This window comes from Equus quagga, chromosome 3 (assembly GCF_021613505.1).
Source record: "Equus quagga isolate Etosha38 chromosome 3, UCLA_HA_Equagga_1.0, whole genome shotgun sequence".
NCBI lineage: Eukaryota > Metazoa > Chordata > Mammalia > Perissodactyla > Equidae > Equus > Equus quagga.
Window position 1 is genome coordinate 31,242,937 of NC_060269.1, and position 16,270 is coordinate 31,259,206.

The 16,270-nt window shown below is 36.9% G+C and overlaps 1 protein-coding gene across 2 annotated transcripts in view; it reads right to left on the reverse strand.

The window, feature by feature from the left end:
- Positions 1 to 16,270, reverse strand: part of INPP4B (inositol polyphosphate-4-phosphatase type II B) — a 749,608-nt gene that overhangs the window by 139,915 nt on the left and 593,423 nt on the right. For both annotated transcript variants that reach the window (XM_046657053.1, XM_046657054.1), the window contains one exon: positions 13,429 to 13,537. In XM_046657053.1, the coding sequence (XP_046513009.1) occupies positions 13,429 to 13,537 (109 nt within the window). The remainder of the gene's footprint in view (positions 1 to 13,428; positions 13,538 to 16,270) is intronic.

A 16,270-nucleotide genomic window follows, 5' to 3' on the forward strand; every position in this document is an offset into this window, starting at 1 on the left:
AGCGTGATGATGCCTGTCCTCTAGATGCCACAGCCAGGGCCAGCAGCAGAGAAGGAAAAGGGGATAACTTTTTTGCCTCAGTCTTCTTCCCATAAGAGCCTGCAAACCTAAAGCTCGATATTCTTGCTGTGTGCAAATATCTTTGGGTAGCCTTGGTTTCGCGGGGCTTGCTAACTAAACACCCAGTACTATAGCTCCTTACATTCCTGAGAGGTCAGACAGTCATGTAAAAGCAATGTGAAAGATTGTCACATTGCATCCGACATTTCCAGGTATTCTGTAGTTGGAGATTTTTTTTCATGACCTAGTTTTCCATATTTGCTTGAAGTAGAAGTGGCAAAAGGAATTTACGAAGACATTTCTTTTATTCTACAACTAAATAAAAAGCAGGAGAGACAAAAAAAAAAAAAACTATCCAAAAGAAATGGAACTCTGTATCTATCCATACCATTCTAAATAAACTTTAGTATCCTTTCCAAACTTTCACCAATATGCTTAGATTGATGTCTTCTGTGTAGAGTATATCATTTCATGTTTTCTTTCAGGTACATTTTTTATATACATCTCTGCATATCTCATAACGCACATACTAACTGAAATGACTACATAGTGCTCTACTTTAGTGATTTAGCAGAATAGGTTGCTTATTCAGTCATTCAAGACGTTTCTAATATTTTACTGTTATGAATAGAATCTATGAAAATCTCTAAAAAATTACTTTTTCTCTCTATTATTTTTATTGTAAAATGTTTCTAAATAAGTGGTTTTCTTGAGGTGTATTTAGGGAGGCTATAGATAGAATCAATAAGGCTAAAGTCTCAGAAATATCTTTATTGACTACTATACAGAGCAATTTTAGGCAGTTTAAAATCATAACTGATGATTGAGTGCAAATCACATCAATTCATGTTTTGGGTTTTTTTTTAATAGTACAGATAAAGCAATTTACTTTTGAAATTATATTCTCATAAAAGCCCAGAAGAAGTTGAATCGACCAAATTTTTTTATTTCTATTTGGTGGGTAGCAAAACCAATTCCTAGAAAGATGGTCTGTAACTAACAATATTTGTTAGAACTAACATTGTTCATTTATTAAGAGCATACGCTTTGTGTTAAATATCTACTGATCGCATGAGGGTGAATGAGTATGGAACAAGAATCTGAGAGTGGGGACAGAAGTCTAATTTTCTAGTTCTGGCTCTGTCATCATCCGCATGGGTGACTCAATCTTTGGTCCTCATCCATAAAATAAATAAGGGAATTTGCGATCCCTAAGATTCACTGTTAGTTCTTACATACAAAAGATTCTTTAAGGGGAAAAATCACAGACTCAACAAAATGATTTTCTTGTTTCATGAAACTTCTTTCCATTTTGAACATAGACAACTGAGCTTCTTAAGTAAGCAATGGAAACAAATGGTTTATTTCCTGTACTCCTTTTCCCAGCAAGCTTGGCATTTACCGGGTTATATAAACGAGAAACCTAAGAGTCCTTCAACCCTGCCCAGTCTCTCTCAAGTCCTCATGCAGTTGGATTTAAATCCTGTAAAAGTCTCCTTAAAATCTTCAAGTCCATAGTCACCCACTTCCTCTCAACCACACTATTATAATAGCCTAACTGTTTGCCCTTTTTAAGTTCTCTCCACACTGTCACTCAAAATGCAAATCTGATCATGTTAATCCTCAGACAAAACCTGTGAATGAGTCCTGGCAGCCCACAGTATGAGCTGCCAGGACTTGATAGAACAAACAAGTGTTGATTTGGCTCCTGTCCCCTGCCCAGCCTTAGTCATATCCTCACACACACTCTCTCTCTTCCCACTCCCCTCCTCCACCCCTGGCCCCCAGCTCCTGTAGGATCCTGGAGTTTCAGAGCCAAGGTGCATGGAATGGCAGCACCATACCCAGGTGTGCTGCACAGAAACCTGGGAGTCTTTCTTGGTACCTCTGGATTTTTACCTTTCACTCCAAACACACAAAATCCAAATACTTGGCAAGCCCTCCTAAATATTTCTGCAACCAATCTCCTTCTCTCCATCTGTGCTGACACCACCCTAGGCCAAGCCATCTTTCCCCTCTGACAGGCTCATTGCAATAACTACTTATCAATGCACGCCTTACGACAGAGAGGAGGACAGTGGAATTGTTCAGGCAAGGTCTTATCTGACAAAGATTTTGCAATAATTCTGTTTTTCTCATGTTACACACGACAATTGCGTGATTTTTCCATGACATAGATCCCATATGTACATTTTTTTTAAAGTTAGTACTTTTAGTATAATCTTGCCAAGAATGGGATATTCTACAGTTAACTTCTAAAGCTCTGGAAAGTACAGCATTTTTTATTTTCTGAAAATTTCTTTGTAGATGACTGTCTTTCCTGCCGCTTGTTGCCTTTGGCGTGATGGATATCAAACATCCAAGCTAACAGAGAGCTTTAAAACACACGCTGGAAGTCGCTCAGTATTTAACCTCACTACAAGAGTTCTTCCTTGGATTAAAGCCATACTAGTTGAAACGACAAAACTGTGTCATGGTTTAAAATATTGTTTTAGTTTACAGCGAAGGAGAAATGCAGTTTCTGATTTACAGCAAATAAATCCTCAAACCATATTATCTTTTCCATATCTAGTTTTTTAAGTAAGCAGAAAAAAAAGTTTTTCTGTAATCTGCCTATTAGATTTCCCATTTTATCTTTTCAATCCTAATTCCTTGTTGATTAACTTTTTCTTCTGAGATAAAACCAGAAGTCTTACCTTAATAACTCTGTGAAATTAAAACATTTAAGTGACAAGTCAAATTATTCAAACTATCTTCCCGAGAAATAGTGATGGTATTCTTAATAAGTCCTTCGTCAAAAATCTCAAGATTTTAACCACTCTAACAATCTAATGATCTCAAGAGAAACCAGTTACATCTATTATGTAAATAAGGAAACTGAAGGGTGAGAAGTTCAGTGGCTTTCTGAAATCAATTAAACAATTGAAAACAATTAAGATTGATTTTGTATTCTATCATTTTCAGACACCGTTCTCTTCACCAAATTTATTATCACTATAAATTCTAAGATCATTAGCAAACAGTTTCATTTACAATTAAAGTGATTTTCTTTAAAAGGATGATTTAATTTTTAAGAATTTTGAATTGTCACACAATATGCAGTGCTTTTTCCTTAAGCTTCAAATTATACTTTGCTTTACAAGATTCTGGGTAGGTGACTGGAGGAATGCTGCCAACTTTTAAATGTTAAAGTCACCCTTGCATTACTAATATTGAATCAGATTTTAGGTTGGCTTTTTTATAAAAATTATCACCTTTCTCATTTCAGAACACATAAAGTTTACTTTTCCTTCCTTGTGAGGTACAAGCAAACAATAACATTCTAATACCTGACAAATGGCTGTTTTTAAAGCCTACAAGATATTTTCCACAAATGCCCCTATGTTTCTGTTTCCTAATTCCGCAAACTTTCCCTCTGTTTCTGTTACCTAATTCAGTCACGTTGATCTCTTGAGGCAGAATAATTTATTCTTCCTTCCACTCCTGTGAGAGGTAATGCTTTCACCACTTTCATTCACTCCCTCACATACTTATTCGTTCAAAAAATACTTCTCAAGTTAGTTCCTGAGGATTCTGTGGTAAACCAGAGAGACACAGTCCATGCCCTCACTACACAAAGTTTAGAAGGGAAGAGAAACAGTTAGACGTGTTTGTACACTGGAGGCTAAAAGCAGATGTGGTCTAGCCAAGGAGTCTGAGAAGGCTTGCAGCAGAACTGAGACGGAGGACGTTCAGTTTGGTTCACTATGGAGGGTGGTGTGAGCGTAAGAGATGGTGGTGTAAGTAGCGAGGGACCAAGCTAAAGAGAGCAGGGCCAGGTTACACAGGAATATACTATGCACTTTGTGCTTTATCCTCTGGGCAAGAGGCAGGGATGAAATGTTTAAAATTCCAAAATCACAAAATTATATTTGTGTTTTAGAAATATTACTCCAACCAAGGTGAGGAAAATGGATTCGATGAGAGCCAGCCTGGCAGAGGGAGAGGGATGAAGAGATTTGGCAGTAGGACATTTAAAAGATGGTGATTCTGTGGGTTAGGATTATCCTAAGGCACAATTTGTTATTGAAATGAATGACTTCCTGAGAAATAAAAAGGTGGAACTAACAGAATTGATTTTTTTTTTTTTTGGAAGTGGAGGTAAGGGAAGAAAAGTAGTCAAGGATTTTCAGATTCCTAAGTTGAACATCTGGGTGGATGCTAGTGTCTTTTATCTGACGTAAGGTAAGGGGATGAGACTTGACTTAATATGCTGACTTTGAGGTGTTTAGATGATACCGTTAGTGGGGAGCTGTCTGCCAGATGGTTGTTAATATATGTCTGGATCGCGTGAACCACACCTGGGCTTAACACACAGATGGGGGCTGAAGCCCAGCGCTCAAGAATATGTGGGCAATCAGGCATCTTACACACACTGATACCACTTTTTTGGAGGGCAATATGGCAATATCTTTAAAATGTAACCATCTCAACTAAGAAATTCCACTTTTAGGAATTTACCAAAAAGAAATGCTCACAAATTTGCAGAGACATAAGAACAAGGAGGGGCCTTGCAAACACAGGGAGTTATAACAACAAATTAGAAACAATCTAAATAACAATCAATAGTGCATTGGTTAGATAATTATGCTACATTTGATCAATAAAATCCTACTTACAGAAAAAATGAGATCTACATGTATTGAAATGAGAAGTTGTCAAAACCTTTTTTTGAGTGCAAATATACTTGTTTATATATTTTACACAAATTATAGCTAATATCTATTAAGCCCTCATTATGTGCCAGGTACTGTTATAAAATGTTTGATGTACATGAAATCATCAAACCTTCAGAATAACCCTATGAGGTAAGCAATGTTATTTCTATGCTACAAACAAGGAAATTCAGGCACAGAGAGGTGAGATAATTTGACTAATGTCACACAGCCAGTAAGCGCCCAAGACAGGATTCAATCGATACAGGGAGTGGGGTCTATGAATTGTCTGAGAAGAAAGTTTCTGCCTTGCCCCAGAATGGGGGCCCCCCAAATTAAACTGAGTTATACAAAAGTCAAGAACATTACATTCTTCAGACCTGAGTTTGTGGACTAGATTTATAACCATTGAAAAGTCAAGTGGTTGAACACCTGGAAGAAACTGCACAGGAAAATATATTAAGGTGTTCCGATTGGTTTATTCTGAGGAGGAAGAATGGAAAAGGCAGGCTTTTCACTTTATATGCTTCTCCCTTCTTTGAATTTGTGTGCTACAAGCAAATTTTATTTTTGAATAGTTAAAAAGAGAATGAAGAAGGAGAAAGCTGCATTACAAATTCATTTAGGATCATATGCAACCTAGCAAAATTCCTTCCACTCCCTTGGATCATATTTAGTTCAATGCTTTGCAAACCTCATCATTTAGTTTGTAGAGTATGTCCAAGCCTCCACAAGCCTATTTAATTAAAAACATTTTATTCTCTCTCTACTCCAAGCTATAGATGTATAAGAGATAAAATCCACTTATTCTTGAACATCTAATGTTGTGTATAAGGAGCGGCATATGGGGAAGCACATGTGAAGAAGAAAAGCCTGGTCCACAGTTTTGGCAGACCCAGCTTTGCATTTGCTCAAACATGAACTGAGCTGAGAGCTCAGAGTGGCCAAGGAGGAACCGACTCATAGGAAGAAGAAAATATAGCCTCAAGGAATCAAATTCATCTACACAAAGAATTAATCCCCATCTCCTTGAAAATGACATATTGTCAGCCTCTGAACACATTTCAAAAGAAAAAGAAAAGGACTGCATAGGGCTTTTATTCACACTTATTCTTATTTCCATAGGGCCTGTGTGATATTTCTTTCTTTATTTGTTTGTTTGTGATATAAAGTGGTTTTTCCAAAAGGAAAGAAATGTCTTTGAAAGCGAACGGGACATGAATTTTAGCTGCCACCTATAAGACTGATATTTTGAAATAGCCTAGCTTCAGTGTATTGGGCATGACTTCCAAAGAACCAAAAACACAAAGATTGTTTTTAAAAGAAGAGTATTCAATTTATATACTTTGAAGAATTACTCATTTTAAGCCATTTTGAATTTTTAAATTTATAATAGAAATATAAGTAAAATATAAAATATAGAAATAAATAAGAATAAATAAATAAATAAGAATAAATAAATAATAAATAAAATATAAAGATGTAGATTAAATGTGGGAAAAACAAACTAGAAGAGACTGCACCAGTATCTTACTAGTAACTGTTTTGTTAAGGAGGGAGATTATGGGTGATTTTAAACTCTTTCTTTTGACTTTTCTACATTTTCCAACAAACAATATGCAAAATTGGGAAATTATCGATAGAAAGTATTTACCAAAATTATATATTATTGAAAGATCAAAAATATTTCTACATAAAAGATATATGACATGATCTATTGGTTCACATGGAATACTAAACCATTATGATCTCAGACTAAATTACTCTGCCAGTGAGTGACAAGACAAATTTCGGAGAGAAATCCAGACATCAGGCTAGAGAAAGACAAAGAAGTTGAAGTTGGAAAAAAAATTTGGCTCCCAAAATCAAATCATGGATGCAGTCTCATTGCTTTCACTGAATACAGCTGAATTACTCATTCCCTTTCATAAAGAGACATGAGAATCTTTAATCTTAAGCATGAAAGTGAAGGGTTTGAAAACAAATATTTTTGTAACTACTGCCTAGTCTGTTATATGTTATTAGAGAGAGTATAAAAAGGGAAGACCTGGAAAACTCTGACAGTTTTGCTTACATATCTCATTTCTACACTACTAACTAAAACGGTTAATTTATGTTTCTTCTCTCTCAAATTAGCAGTGGTTAGTGATTCTATCAGAAAACTATATTTCTTTCTTTTTTTTTTAAAGAGTTCATTTTTTTCCTTTTTCTCCCCAAAGCCCCCTGGTACATAGTTGTATATTCTTAGTTGTGGGTCCTTCTAGTTGTGGCATGTGGGACGCCGCTTCAGCGTGGCTTGATGAGCAGTGCCATGTTGCGCCCAGGATTGGAACTGACGAAACACTGGGCCGCCTGCAGTGTAGCGTGCGAACTTAACCACTTGGCCACGGGGCCAGCCCCAGAAAATTATATTTCAAAGTTGGTAATATGAGGTTCTGCATCCAGTTCTCCTATTTCTGGTTTATTGGATGCCTGCTACACTGTGGGCTAGAGAGCGCTTCCTTCTTTGATGCAACATTTTTCCTTTTTTTGAGGAAGCCTCTGATATATAGTAGAGAAGGAGGAAATAACTACTTCTATTTCTCCTCACAAGATTTAAGAAAAATTTTCCTCAGAATTTCCACCGTGTGATTGAATAAACATTGATCTCTTAAAAGATGACTGGTTTGTTTAACTCTTTGTATTATTGTTTTACTTTCAGAAAATTCCCCAAATTCTAGTACAGACTCAAGTAGTTGCAGGCTCAAGGACAGCCTATAAGTTTTCTATCAGTAAAATTTTAGTTCATTTTCTCTATGACTTTTCCAAATGATTTTCTTCTCTTTTCCCTTTGAAATTGTAGGGCAGTAAATGTTGATTACGGGCATCTGGAATAGATGGTGGGGGGACCAGGGCGATACTCAAAGCAGGCATGTGACATTAGTATCATTTGCAGGGAGCTCGTTCTGTGTTTGTTCCAAATGAATAGGCAGATCGCAGGGAACTAATATTCTCAAGAAGGAGTTAACACTGTCCCTCACTGGCCTTTCTGTCTTCCTTACAAAGGCTCTTGGTTTTCATGAGGTGCCTTTTTATCTTAATGAAAAGGCGATGCTTTCAGGTCATGATCCTACTCAGTGAAAGTTCTGGCTGAATCTGAAGTTCCTGCTGAAATTAGAAAATATTAAAGGCGGCAAAATATGTGTTGTCATGGTAATTTTTCCCTTTCTTTTAAACAATACTGAAAATAAAGGATTGATTCATATTTGGGGAGGAATCCACGAGCTTTCAATAGTGTCTCGGTAAATCAGCAACTCCAGGAACACGTAGATGTTTGACATAACAAGTGAATACTTGGGTTACAAACATCCTGATTTTGATCTTTTAAAAAATGTATGCGTAATTGGAGTTTTGAGTCTCCTAGAAAAGTCTCATGTTTATAGCACGAAATCTCTATAATACGTTCGATTTTATTTGTTTGCATGTTACTCAGGCCCAACTTTTCCCAGATAAAATTCTTATAAGCTTTATTCCCATCTTTGGTTTTATTTTGCAACTGTTTAATGAGTTTGAGATTCTGTAAACCAAAATTTCTAGTAAGAGAGTTGTAATACTTTTCTTCTTTATTTCAACAAATATTCCTTTACATAGATTTTCTTTCCTTTTGATACATACCAATTGAGGTTCTACATATTTTTCAAGTTTTATCTCATCTGTGTCACTATTCCTATTTCTATTCACCACACCTTTCATCTGTCCTCTCCCAGCGATATTCACTGACATCTAGATCACCGGTTCTCAACTCTCCACATTAGTCTCACCTGGGAAGCTTTTAAAACATACTAATACCTGGGCTGTATTCCCAGGACTTTCACATAATTTGTCTGGGGTGATACCCTGGCATAGTTAAAATGTTTTAAAGCTCCAAAGGTGATTCTAATGTGCAGCCAGGATTGAGAACCTCTGCTGTATATAATATTGATCTTACTGCATTATGATTATTTGTGAAACTTCATCTGCCCCTGGAGTTGACAGCACTTCAGTCAGAGACTGTATTCGATTCATATGTGAATTCTCATGCCTGTCGAATTTGATCTATAGAATGCTTGCACGCCAAGTACTCTGGGAGCAGTCCAGAAAATTCAAATTTCAAGAGAAAGTCACCTCTTAAGGCAATGGCAAACTGTCGTGGAAGTATTGAACAAGAACAAACCTAATACACCATAATTGTGACCTAGTAAGGTTGAAAGGGGAGTGAAAATAAAATATTAGGACTAAGAGCTAAATCAACTTAAGAAATCAGGAAGACATAATGAAGAGGGTGGAATCTTAGGACGGACCATGTCTAGAATTTTGATAGGATTATGTATATGGTTTTGACAGGAAGAAATGGAAAATAATGGGGAGATGAGGACCGAAGAATTTCTTGTGAAAGGGAACAGAGTGAGAAAAGGGGAAGAGGTGGAAACGTGTGAAGCCCATTAAGGAAACAGCTCGTGGAGCATTTAAGTCGCAACTACAGGAGAAGGAGCTGATGAAGGTACAATGTCGGTGGGGTGAGATCAAGGTGGCTTTAAGGGGCCAGTGGATGAGTGTGGACTCCTTGAAGGTTTCTGAGCAGGGGAGCGATGTACTCAATTTGTGCTTTAAAAAGATAAATCTTCCTAATTAATTATCTTGTAGCTTTTAAAATACATTTTTACATGATCCGAATTACATTATATGAATACCATAAGCAAAGCTTTCTTATGCTAAAACCCTTTTCATTATGAGATCAACGTATTCATCGAAAAAGAAATCACTAAGGAACAGACACATAAATTACATCTGTTCTCAGATGACAATTATTTCATTGGCTTAGCTGAGATGAAAATAAATGGAGGTGAAGTAGTACAATGGCTGTGGTAATTCCCCTAAAAAACCAGCCTAAAAGACTAGACTATATTTTTTGGGGTGAGGGGGTACCAAAAGAAAGAACAGGTAAAGAAATTTCCCTTCACGTAACTGCGACTTTCTGTACTGCCAGATGCAAATGTGTAAGTCTGTTACTCATTTCAGATAGTCATATTTACTTCTCTATTATTGCTTATGGCTGAAAAAGACAATATTTGTTGCTGAAAAAGTCTGCATAAAAATGATTTGCATAATGTGATATCACTTTAGGCATGAAGTCTTGACTCAGGTCAGCTCTTGATCAGATAGACTGGCTGATACCATGCTTATCTGTGTATTGCCTCAGCAAGCTGTATTTGTCCCATACCACTGCCCTATGGAAAGTACTTTTAAGATCTACATCAAGTTATTTTTTAATTTTTAAAAAAATTTTATTGTACTTTATCAATAAAATCATTAATAAAGCAATGGGATATATGAAAAACCTAAAGCAAATCAATATTTACAAACATTGAACACACTTTTTTATTTATTTATTTTTCCCGAGGAAGATTAGTCCTGAGCTAACATCTGCCAAGCCTCCTCTTTTCTCTGAGGAAGACTGGCCCTGAGCTAACATCCATGCCCATCTTCCTCTACTTTGTACATGGGATGCCTACCACAGCATGGCTTGCCAAGCTGTGCCATGTCCGCACCTGGGATCTGAACCAGTGAACAACGGGCCACCGAAGCAGAACATGCGAACTTCACTGCTACGCCACTGGGCCGGCCCCTCTCTTTTATTTTAAATTTGATCCCAGAGCTGTGTGTGTGTGTTTATATGTATATAAACATCCCAGTGAAAAGTGAAGAAGAGTGAAGAATTCAGATGTTCACACATCAGAATATCTGAAAAATTCAGATATTTCAAACTCAAGAAATATTATTCAGAGTCTAACCACACAACTCAACATTTGTCCTTGCCAGTAGCATATAAACACACACATTATTATAAGGTTAGATTCCATGTTTGACATACCGACGCTTTATATGCTCAACTAGATTTTATGTGCCCTGTGGACAGTTTTCAGTCTTCTAATTGTGTTGTGCACTTAAAAATTTGATTGAGAAAAACATAGACTAAGCAAATTCTCAAGGTACGAACTTCCAGTTCCTAACATGATGGAGTAAACACAATCTATTTTATTTCTCCCACTAATCACACACACAAAAAAACTCTAGACAAAATCTATAAGTCAGAAGGCTCTAAGAGGTAGAGAAAAGAAGGCATATTGGCTGGGAGCCTCAGGACTTAAGGAATGACATGACAGTGAGTTCCATGGGCTTTTTTCTCGCCTCCTATATATCCCAAATTGAGTGCTAGAGAAGCCCTCAATGCAGCAAAATGCCGACTAAACATATATGTGTAATTAGAGATTTGGTTCTCCTAGAAAAGTCTCATGTGAACAGCATGAAAACCTCTACAATATGTTTGATTTTGTTTGCATGTTACTCAGGCCCAAATTTTCCCAGCTGAAAATCCAAGAAAAGCCAAAGAACTAGCAAAAGGGAGGCCCAACAGAACAGAAACTTTTAACCATACCTGCCTCAAACTCAAGAAAAATAGCAGTGTCCCTCCCCCACTTGAAGGATGGTATGGGAGGAAGTCAGCGAGAAACACCCCCCCAACACACACACACCCCAGTACAGCCTATGGGCGGAAACCTGTATTCCACTGCCATTCCCATTGCAGTAAAGAGATGGCATCCCTTTCCCCATGGGGTCTGTGACTGCTGAACTGACTTCCCACCTCCATGAATTAAATAGGAAGTGCCCCCTCCCCTCAGAGCCCCTGGTTGGAACTCCGACTTCCACTCCCTGTGGAATAATAAGGCAACAGAACTGCTTTCTGCAGCAGAAGGGTTTGGGAGAAGGGGGGACTATTAAGGGATACCTGAGGGAGTCTCTTTGTGGTAATGAACAGTTTTTTAAGATGAAGATGGTGATGGTTACTCTGATCTACACCTGTGATACAATTTCACAGAACTACGTACCCTCCTCACCAAAAAACAAAACAAAAAAGAAAACAAAAAACTGGAGAAATCTGAATAAGGACGGTAGCTGAGTTAATGCTATTGTACCAAAGTCAATTTCTCTAAAACAAGAATGAAACATACGTATGTGTTATTAGTTTATGTATTTATACAAGAATATATCAGTTATTCAATTTCTAACTTACTTTTACCACTTTCTTCCTGAACACCTGAACAGTGAACAACAAATGTGTGATGTGATAAAACTTGAAAAAAGGTTCTGGTTTGGCCACTCAGATCAATTTTCTAATATTGTTACTAAAACAACTATGACTAAAGAATAAGTATCTTCCCCTAACTTTCAAAATGAGGGTTCTTAATTCAAGAAGAATAACCACTTGAAAAGAAAAATAAAGTTACCATTCACACCTGAGTAACACCCTTTATGGTCTACATGAGTGTAACCACAGCCAGAGGATATTACAAGTGACAAGAGATTTCACACATTGGGGTATACGGGGTAATTAATCAGTTTCAAAATTGATTTGGCATGAACTAAAGAAGCCTAACTTATGGCGCATCAAACACACATTGTACATCTGCTTTAACCATTCAAGTAAAGAATATACTCTTAAGCTGAGAATGCCTACTTCCCCTCCTACGCCCTATCGGTAACACCCGCCCTTATTAGTCCCTCTCCCAACATGATGTCAGGGTCATGTTGACCTGCTAATTTTCAACTAAATACCTCTTTGAAACTTTGATGAAAATGTATCCTGGATTTGTTTAAAGGATGCTCTTTGTTCTAAAAAGATATAAGACTGTACTGAAAACCATGCTTCTCCAGAACGCTTTCTAAGGCCCTCCCAGGTTCTAATTCTCACCCTGGCTTGAATAAAACTCACTTTATTCCTCCTGTCTATAGAAGGGTTATTGGTTATTTTGCGTCAACACAGGATAAACTCAATTGATTAGTACATGGGGGATAAACTACTGATGCAATATATTAAGGCAGCTAAAAACAAGCAAAAAAGAAATTGAGAAAGTATATTAGAAGTATAAATAGCAGGGATAATACTTTGGTTTTTGTATCATTACTTTTCCCTAAGGAATAGAAAGTTTCCTTGTTTAGTCTCATCACTTGACTAATAAAGTTCTGTATTGATGTCTCTTTTCAAATGGCACAATTAAATGACAGAGCAGTTATGTGCCTTGCCTCAGGCCACAGTGGAAATCACTAGTTGGGTCGAAGTCATAAATTAGGACTCATGCTCTCCATTAAGTGTCTTCAGCTTCACAGTTCAATTAGACTATGTTTTTAACTAAATCCCTGTCTGAACACCATCTCATTGAACGGGCGATAGTTGGTAGTAGAATACTATCTATTTTTTAGTAGCATGGCTTCCCCCCAAATTTTCTGCCAGCACACTACTACTCTATAAGCAACACACTCAGGCATTTCATTTATTCTTATTTAATTTCTGCTCAAGTATTTTTTGGAAATTCAACAACTTTAAGTTAATGAATGAGTTAGAGATGTCAAGAACTAATCATTACACACAACCAGAAGGACCTACAAATAGAACATACAACTATGTACTGGGGGAGCTTTGGTGAGAAGAAGGAGGAAAAAAAAAAGAAGATTCGCAATAAGTGTGTTAGCTCAGGTGCCAATTGTAAAAAAAAAAAAAACTAATCATTGTGATGGACCAAACTTCTTTATCCTAACCTTGTATACAAACTTCCCCAAAGGGAAGATAGTATCATTAACGCATCCTGTCATCACTTACTTTCTTCTTTCCATTTCAAATCTATGGAGTAGTTTCCGAAGACCACCATTCTTAAATCCCTGAAAATGGGCAGCTGGGGCTCCCACAGTGATGACATCGTAGAGAGCATCTGGAACAGGAATGGACAAGGAGATGAACACTTTGCAAACACTGATCTCCAGTATGCTGTTTCCATTGAAGCATGCACACTGTATGAAGTCTGAGAAATTATTCTGTTTAATTTTGCAGGAATAACAATGAACTCGCATCTCAAGGGGGCAAGAGGAGCTAATCAATCTTTCTAAAAGCCACCTGTGCACCCAAACAAGTTAAAATATTTCCTTGATTTATGACTACATCTTAATTATATGCCACTGTGTAGAACAGTATGTTCTCTCATTCTTCTATATACTTACTGAGATAACATGTTAATTGGTCTTTTGTGTATTTTACTTTATTGAGTTTTGCATCATTTAATTTGCAATCAGATTGAAATTCAACAATAATGAACAATCTTTCAACCAAAATTTACAAAGAAGCAAAATACTAATGCCTTTTGGCTCAAGGGCAGAACAATACTAGTGCATTTTTACAAAATCTATACAGAATACTTTCCCGCCTGTGTATACTACATCTTACCTAATTTTGAATGCATGCTTTTGCAATTTCCTTAGGTGACATAGAAAGAATACACAAAATATCTCGATCTATTTTTCCAGTGAGATACTTTGTTTTTTTTAATAACAAATCCATACATTTAAATCGAAACAATCCTTTGATCTTGAAAGCCATCAAATTTGATACATATTAAGTTCAGGGCTCCAACACATGCCGTCATTTTACATTCTAATGAAAGCATCCCCATAGGAAGGAAGACAGAGTGAAGGCCCTCTTGTTAAACTACATTTTATTTGAAAATCTAATTTCACAGTAGATCCTTTTCAAATTGATTCTGGTATGGACACATTGGTTGTTTTTCAGATCTCATTTACAGGGAAAACATAAATTATTTTATTAGCTTCAGGTAAACACCATAACTTCTTCATAGAGGTTCAATCCAAATGCACCTGCAACATTTTTCTTAACAAGAAAAGCGTCTTCAAGTGAAAGACTTCAGCAGCACTCAGAGAACTCAAGGTCACAAAAAACCAATACAACCCAAGCCAACCCATCAATAAGGCAGATACTGAACCATCACTTAATAGATTGTTGGAGTGGTTATCTCTTGCCCTTTTAAAAAGTCACTAATAAACTGGAAGTCACTTTTTCTTAAAATAGCAGAATATTAGACTGTGTCAAATTTAAAGATTTCTCAGTCTAGGGGATTTTAACCTAGGACTAAGAAAAGGGTTTCAGGGTGTCCACAAACGTATGTAACTTATTTAAGTGCAACTGTTCTACTTCATGGAAGGGGGTCACAGATTTTTCCAACAGTCATGAGATCACCCAAGAGTTGCCAACAACTACCACATTCTAGTCCACCTTCACATTTCTGGGGAGAAACCTGAGGACCTTGAGAAATTATCTGCTTTGTCTAAAGCACCGAACACCTTCCACCCAGGGTTCACTGACTTCTAACCCAGGGATGGAGAGCCAGTGGTTTACGTTACTGACTGGAACCTGAGTCCCTGGTTCTGGATCCCAGTTCCGCCACTTCTAAGTTGTGTGGCATTAGGAAAATTACTTAACCTCTCTGGTCTCAGTTTCCTCAGCTAGAAAATGGAGTTGACAGTAGTTAAAAGTGATAAGCGTGTAGTAAGTACTATCTATGATTATTTCCCCTGTAAGAAGTAGTCCCATCAATTAAGCAAAGAAGGGTGGTATTTTAACTTTTGCTTATTTCTCCATAAAAATAAATTTTTCAGTCTGAAAAGGAAAGTGATACCAAGGCTCAGTTTTCTGAATAAAATCAATTCCTGTGTTAATTTAAACTAAATTCAGAAAGAATAATCATGCTGCTGCTGCAATGAAGTACACTGCATTTCAGCTAAAACCTGGGTGACCAGCAATACCAAGAGTATACAGGAGTGACTAAAAACTGCATATATATGTCCCACTAAACCCAAACTAATTGCATTCCTAACTCAATCTCCAATAAAAACAAATTGCCTGTAGACTTCACTGGATCCAAAAAAACTTGTGGCCTCTCTACCACTACCCAGCAAGAGGGAAAGGATGAGGGAAAGGAAAATCTGAGTGGAAAAAGAGAGCAGTCTTAATTGATGGAGGTTAAAATAACTTACTTTTGCAAAATTTGCAAAAACATTTGACCACAAACATGTTGCTAGGACCCCTTGTATGGTCTTGTAAGAGACCTAGACAACCTAGATGTCTATCAAAAGATAAATGGTTAAAGAAAATGTGCTGTACACATGCACTTGAAGGGCCCTGAACTTGAGCTTCATTAGCATCAGGGTGAATCTGTCTCTTTAATTCATCCACAGTTTCAGCATTTTCCAAACCTACTTTCTAGGACCAAAAACTTTCTCTTCATTCATCCAGCTTACTGCTGCTGTGAAATGCTAGTCATCTATGAAGGAACCAAGACATTTTAAAGTAGCAGGTAAAGGAACAGAAGAAAGTTGCTCAAATACTCTCTACTCCTCATAGTAAAGAACTGACTATTTTAAAATCTAAATGAAGGAGTCTGTGTTTCTTGAACCCATCTACAATGATGAACAAGCTCATTCATTTCCAAGGTTCTGACTTTTACTTATTTCCTTTCAATTTTCTATCTATGAACTCATTATTTTGGGGGTTTTAACACTATATTTTTACCAAAGCCTATAAAATCACCATCTCTGGCTAGTTCTGACCTCCTCCACACTAAATAATCCAATTCCTAACTGCCTTATGAACATCA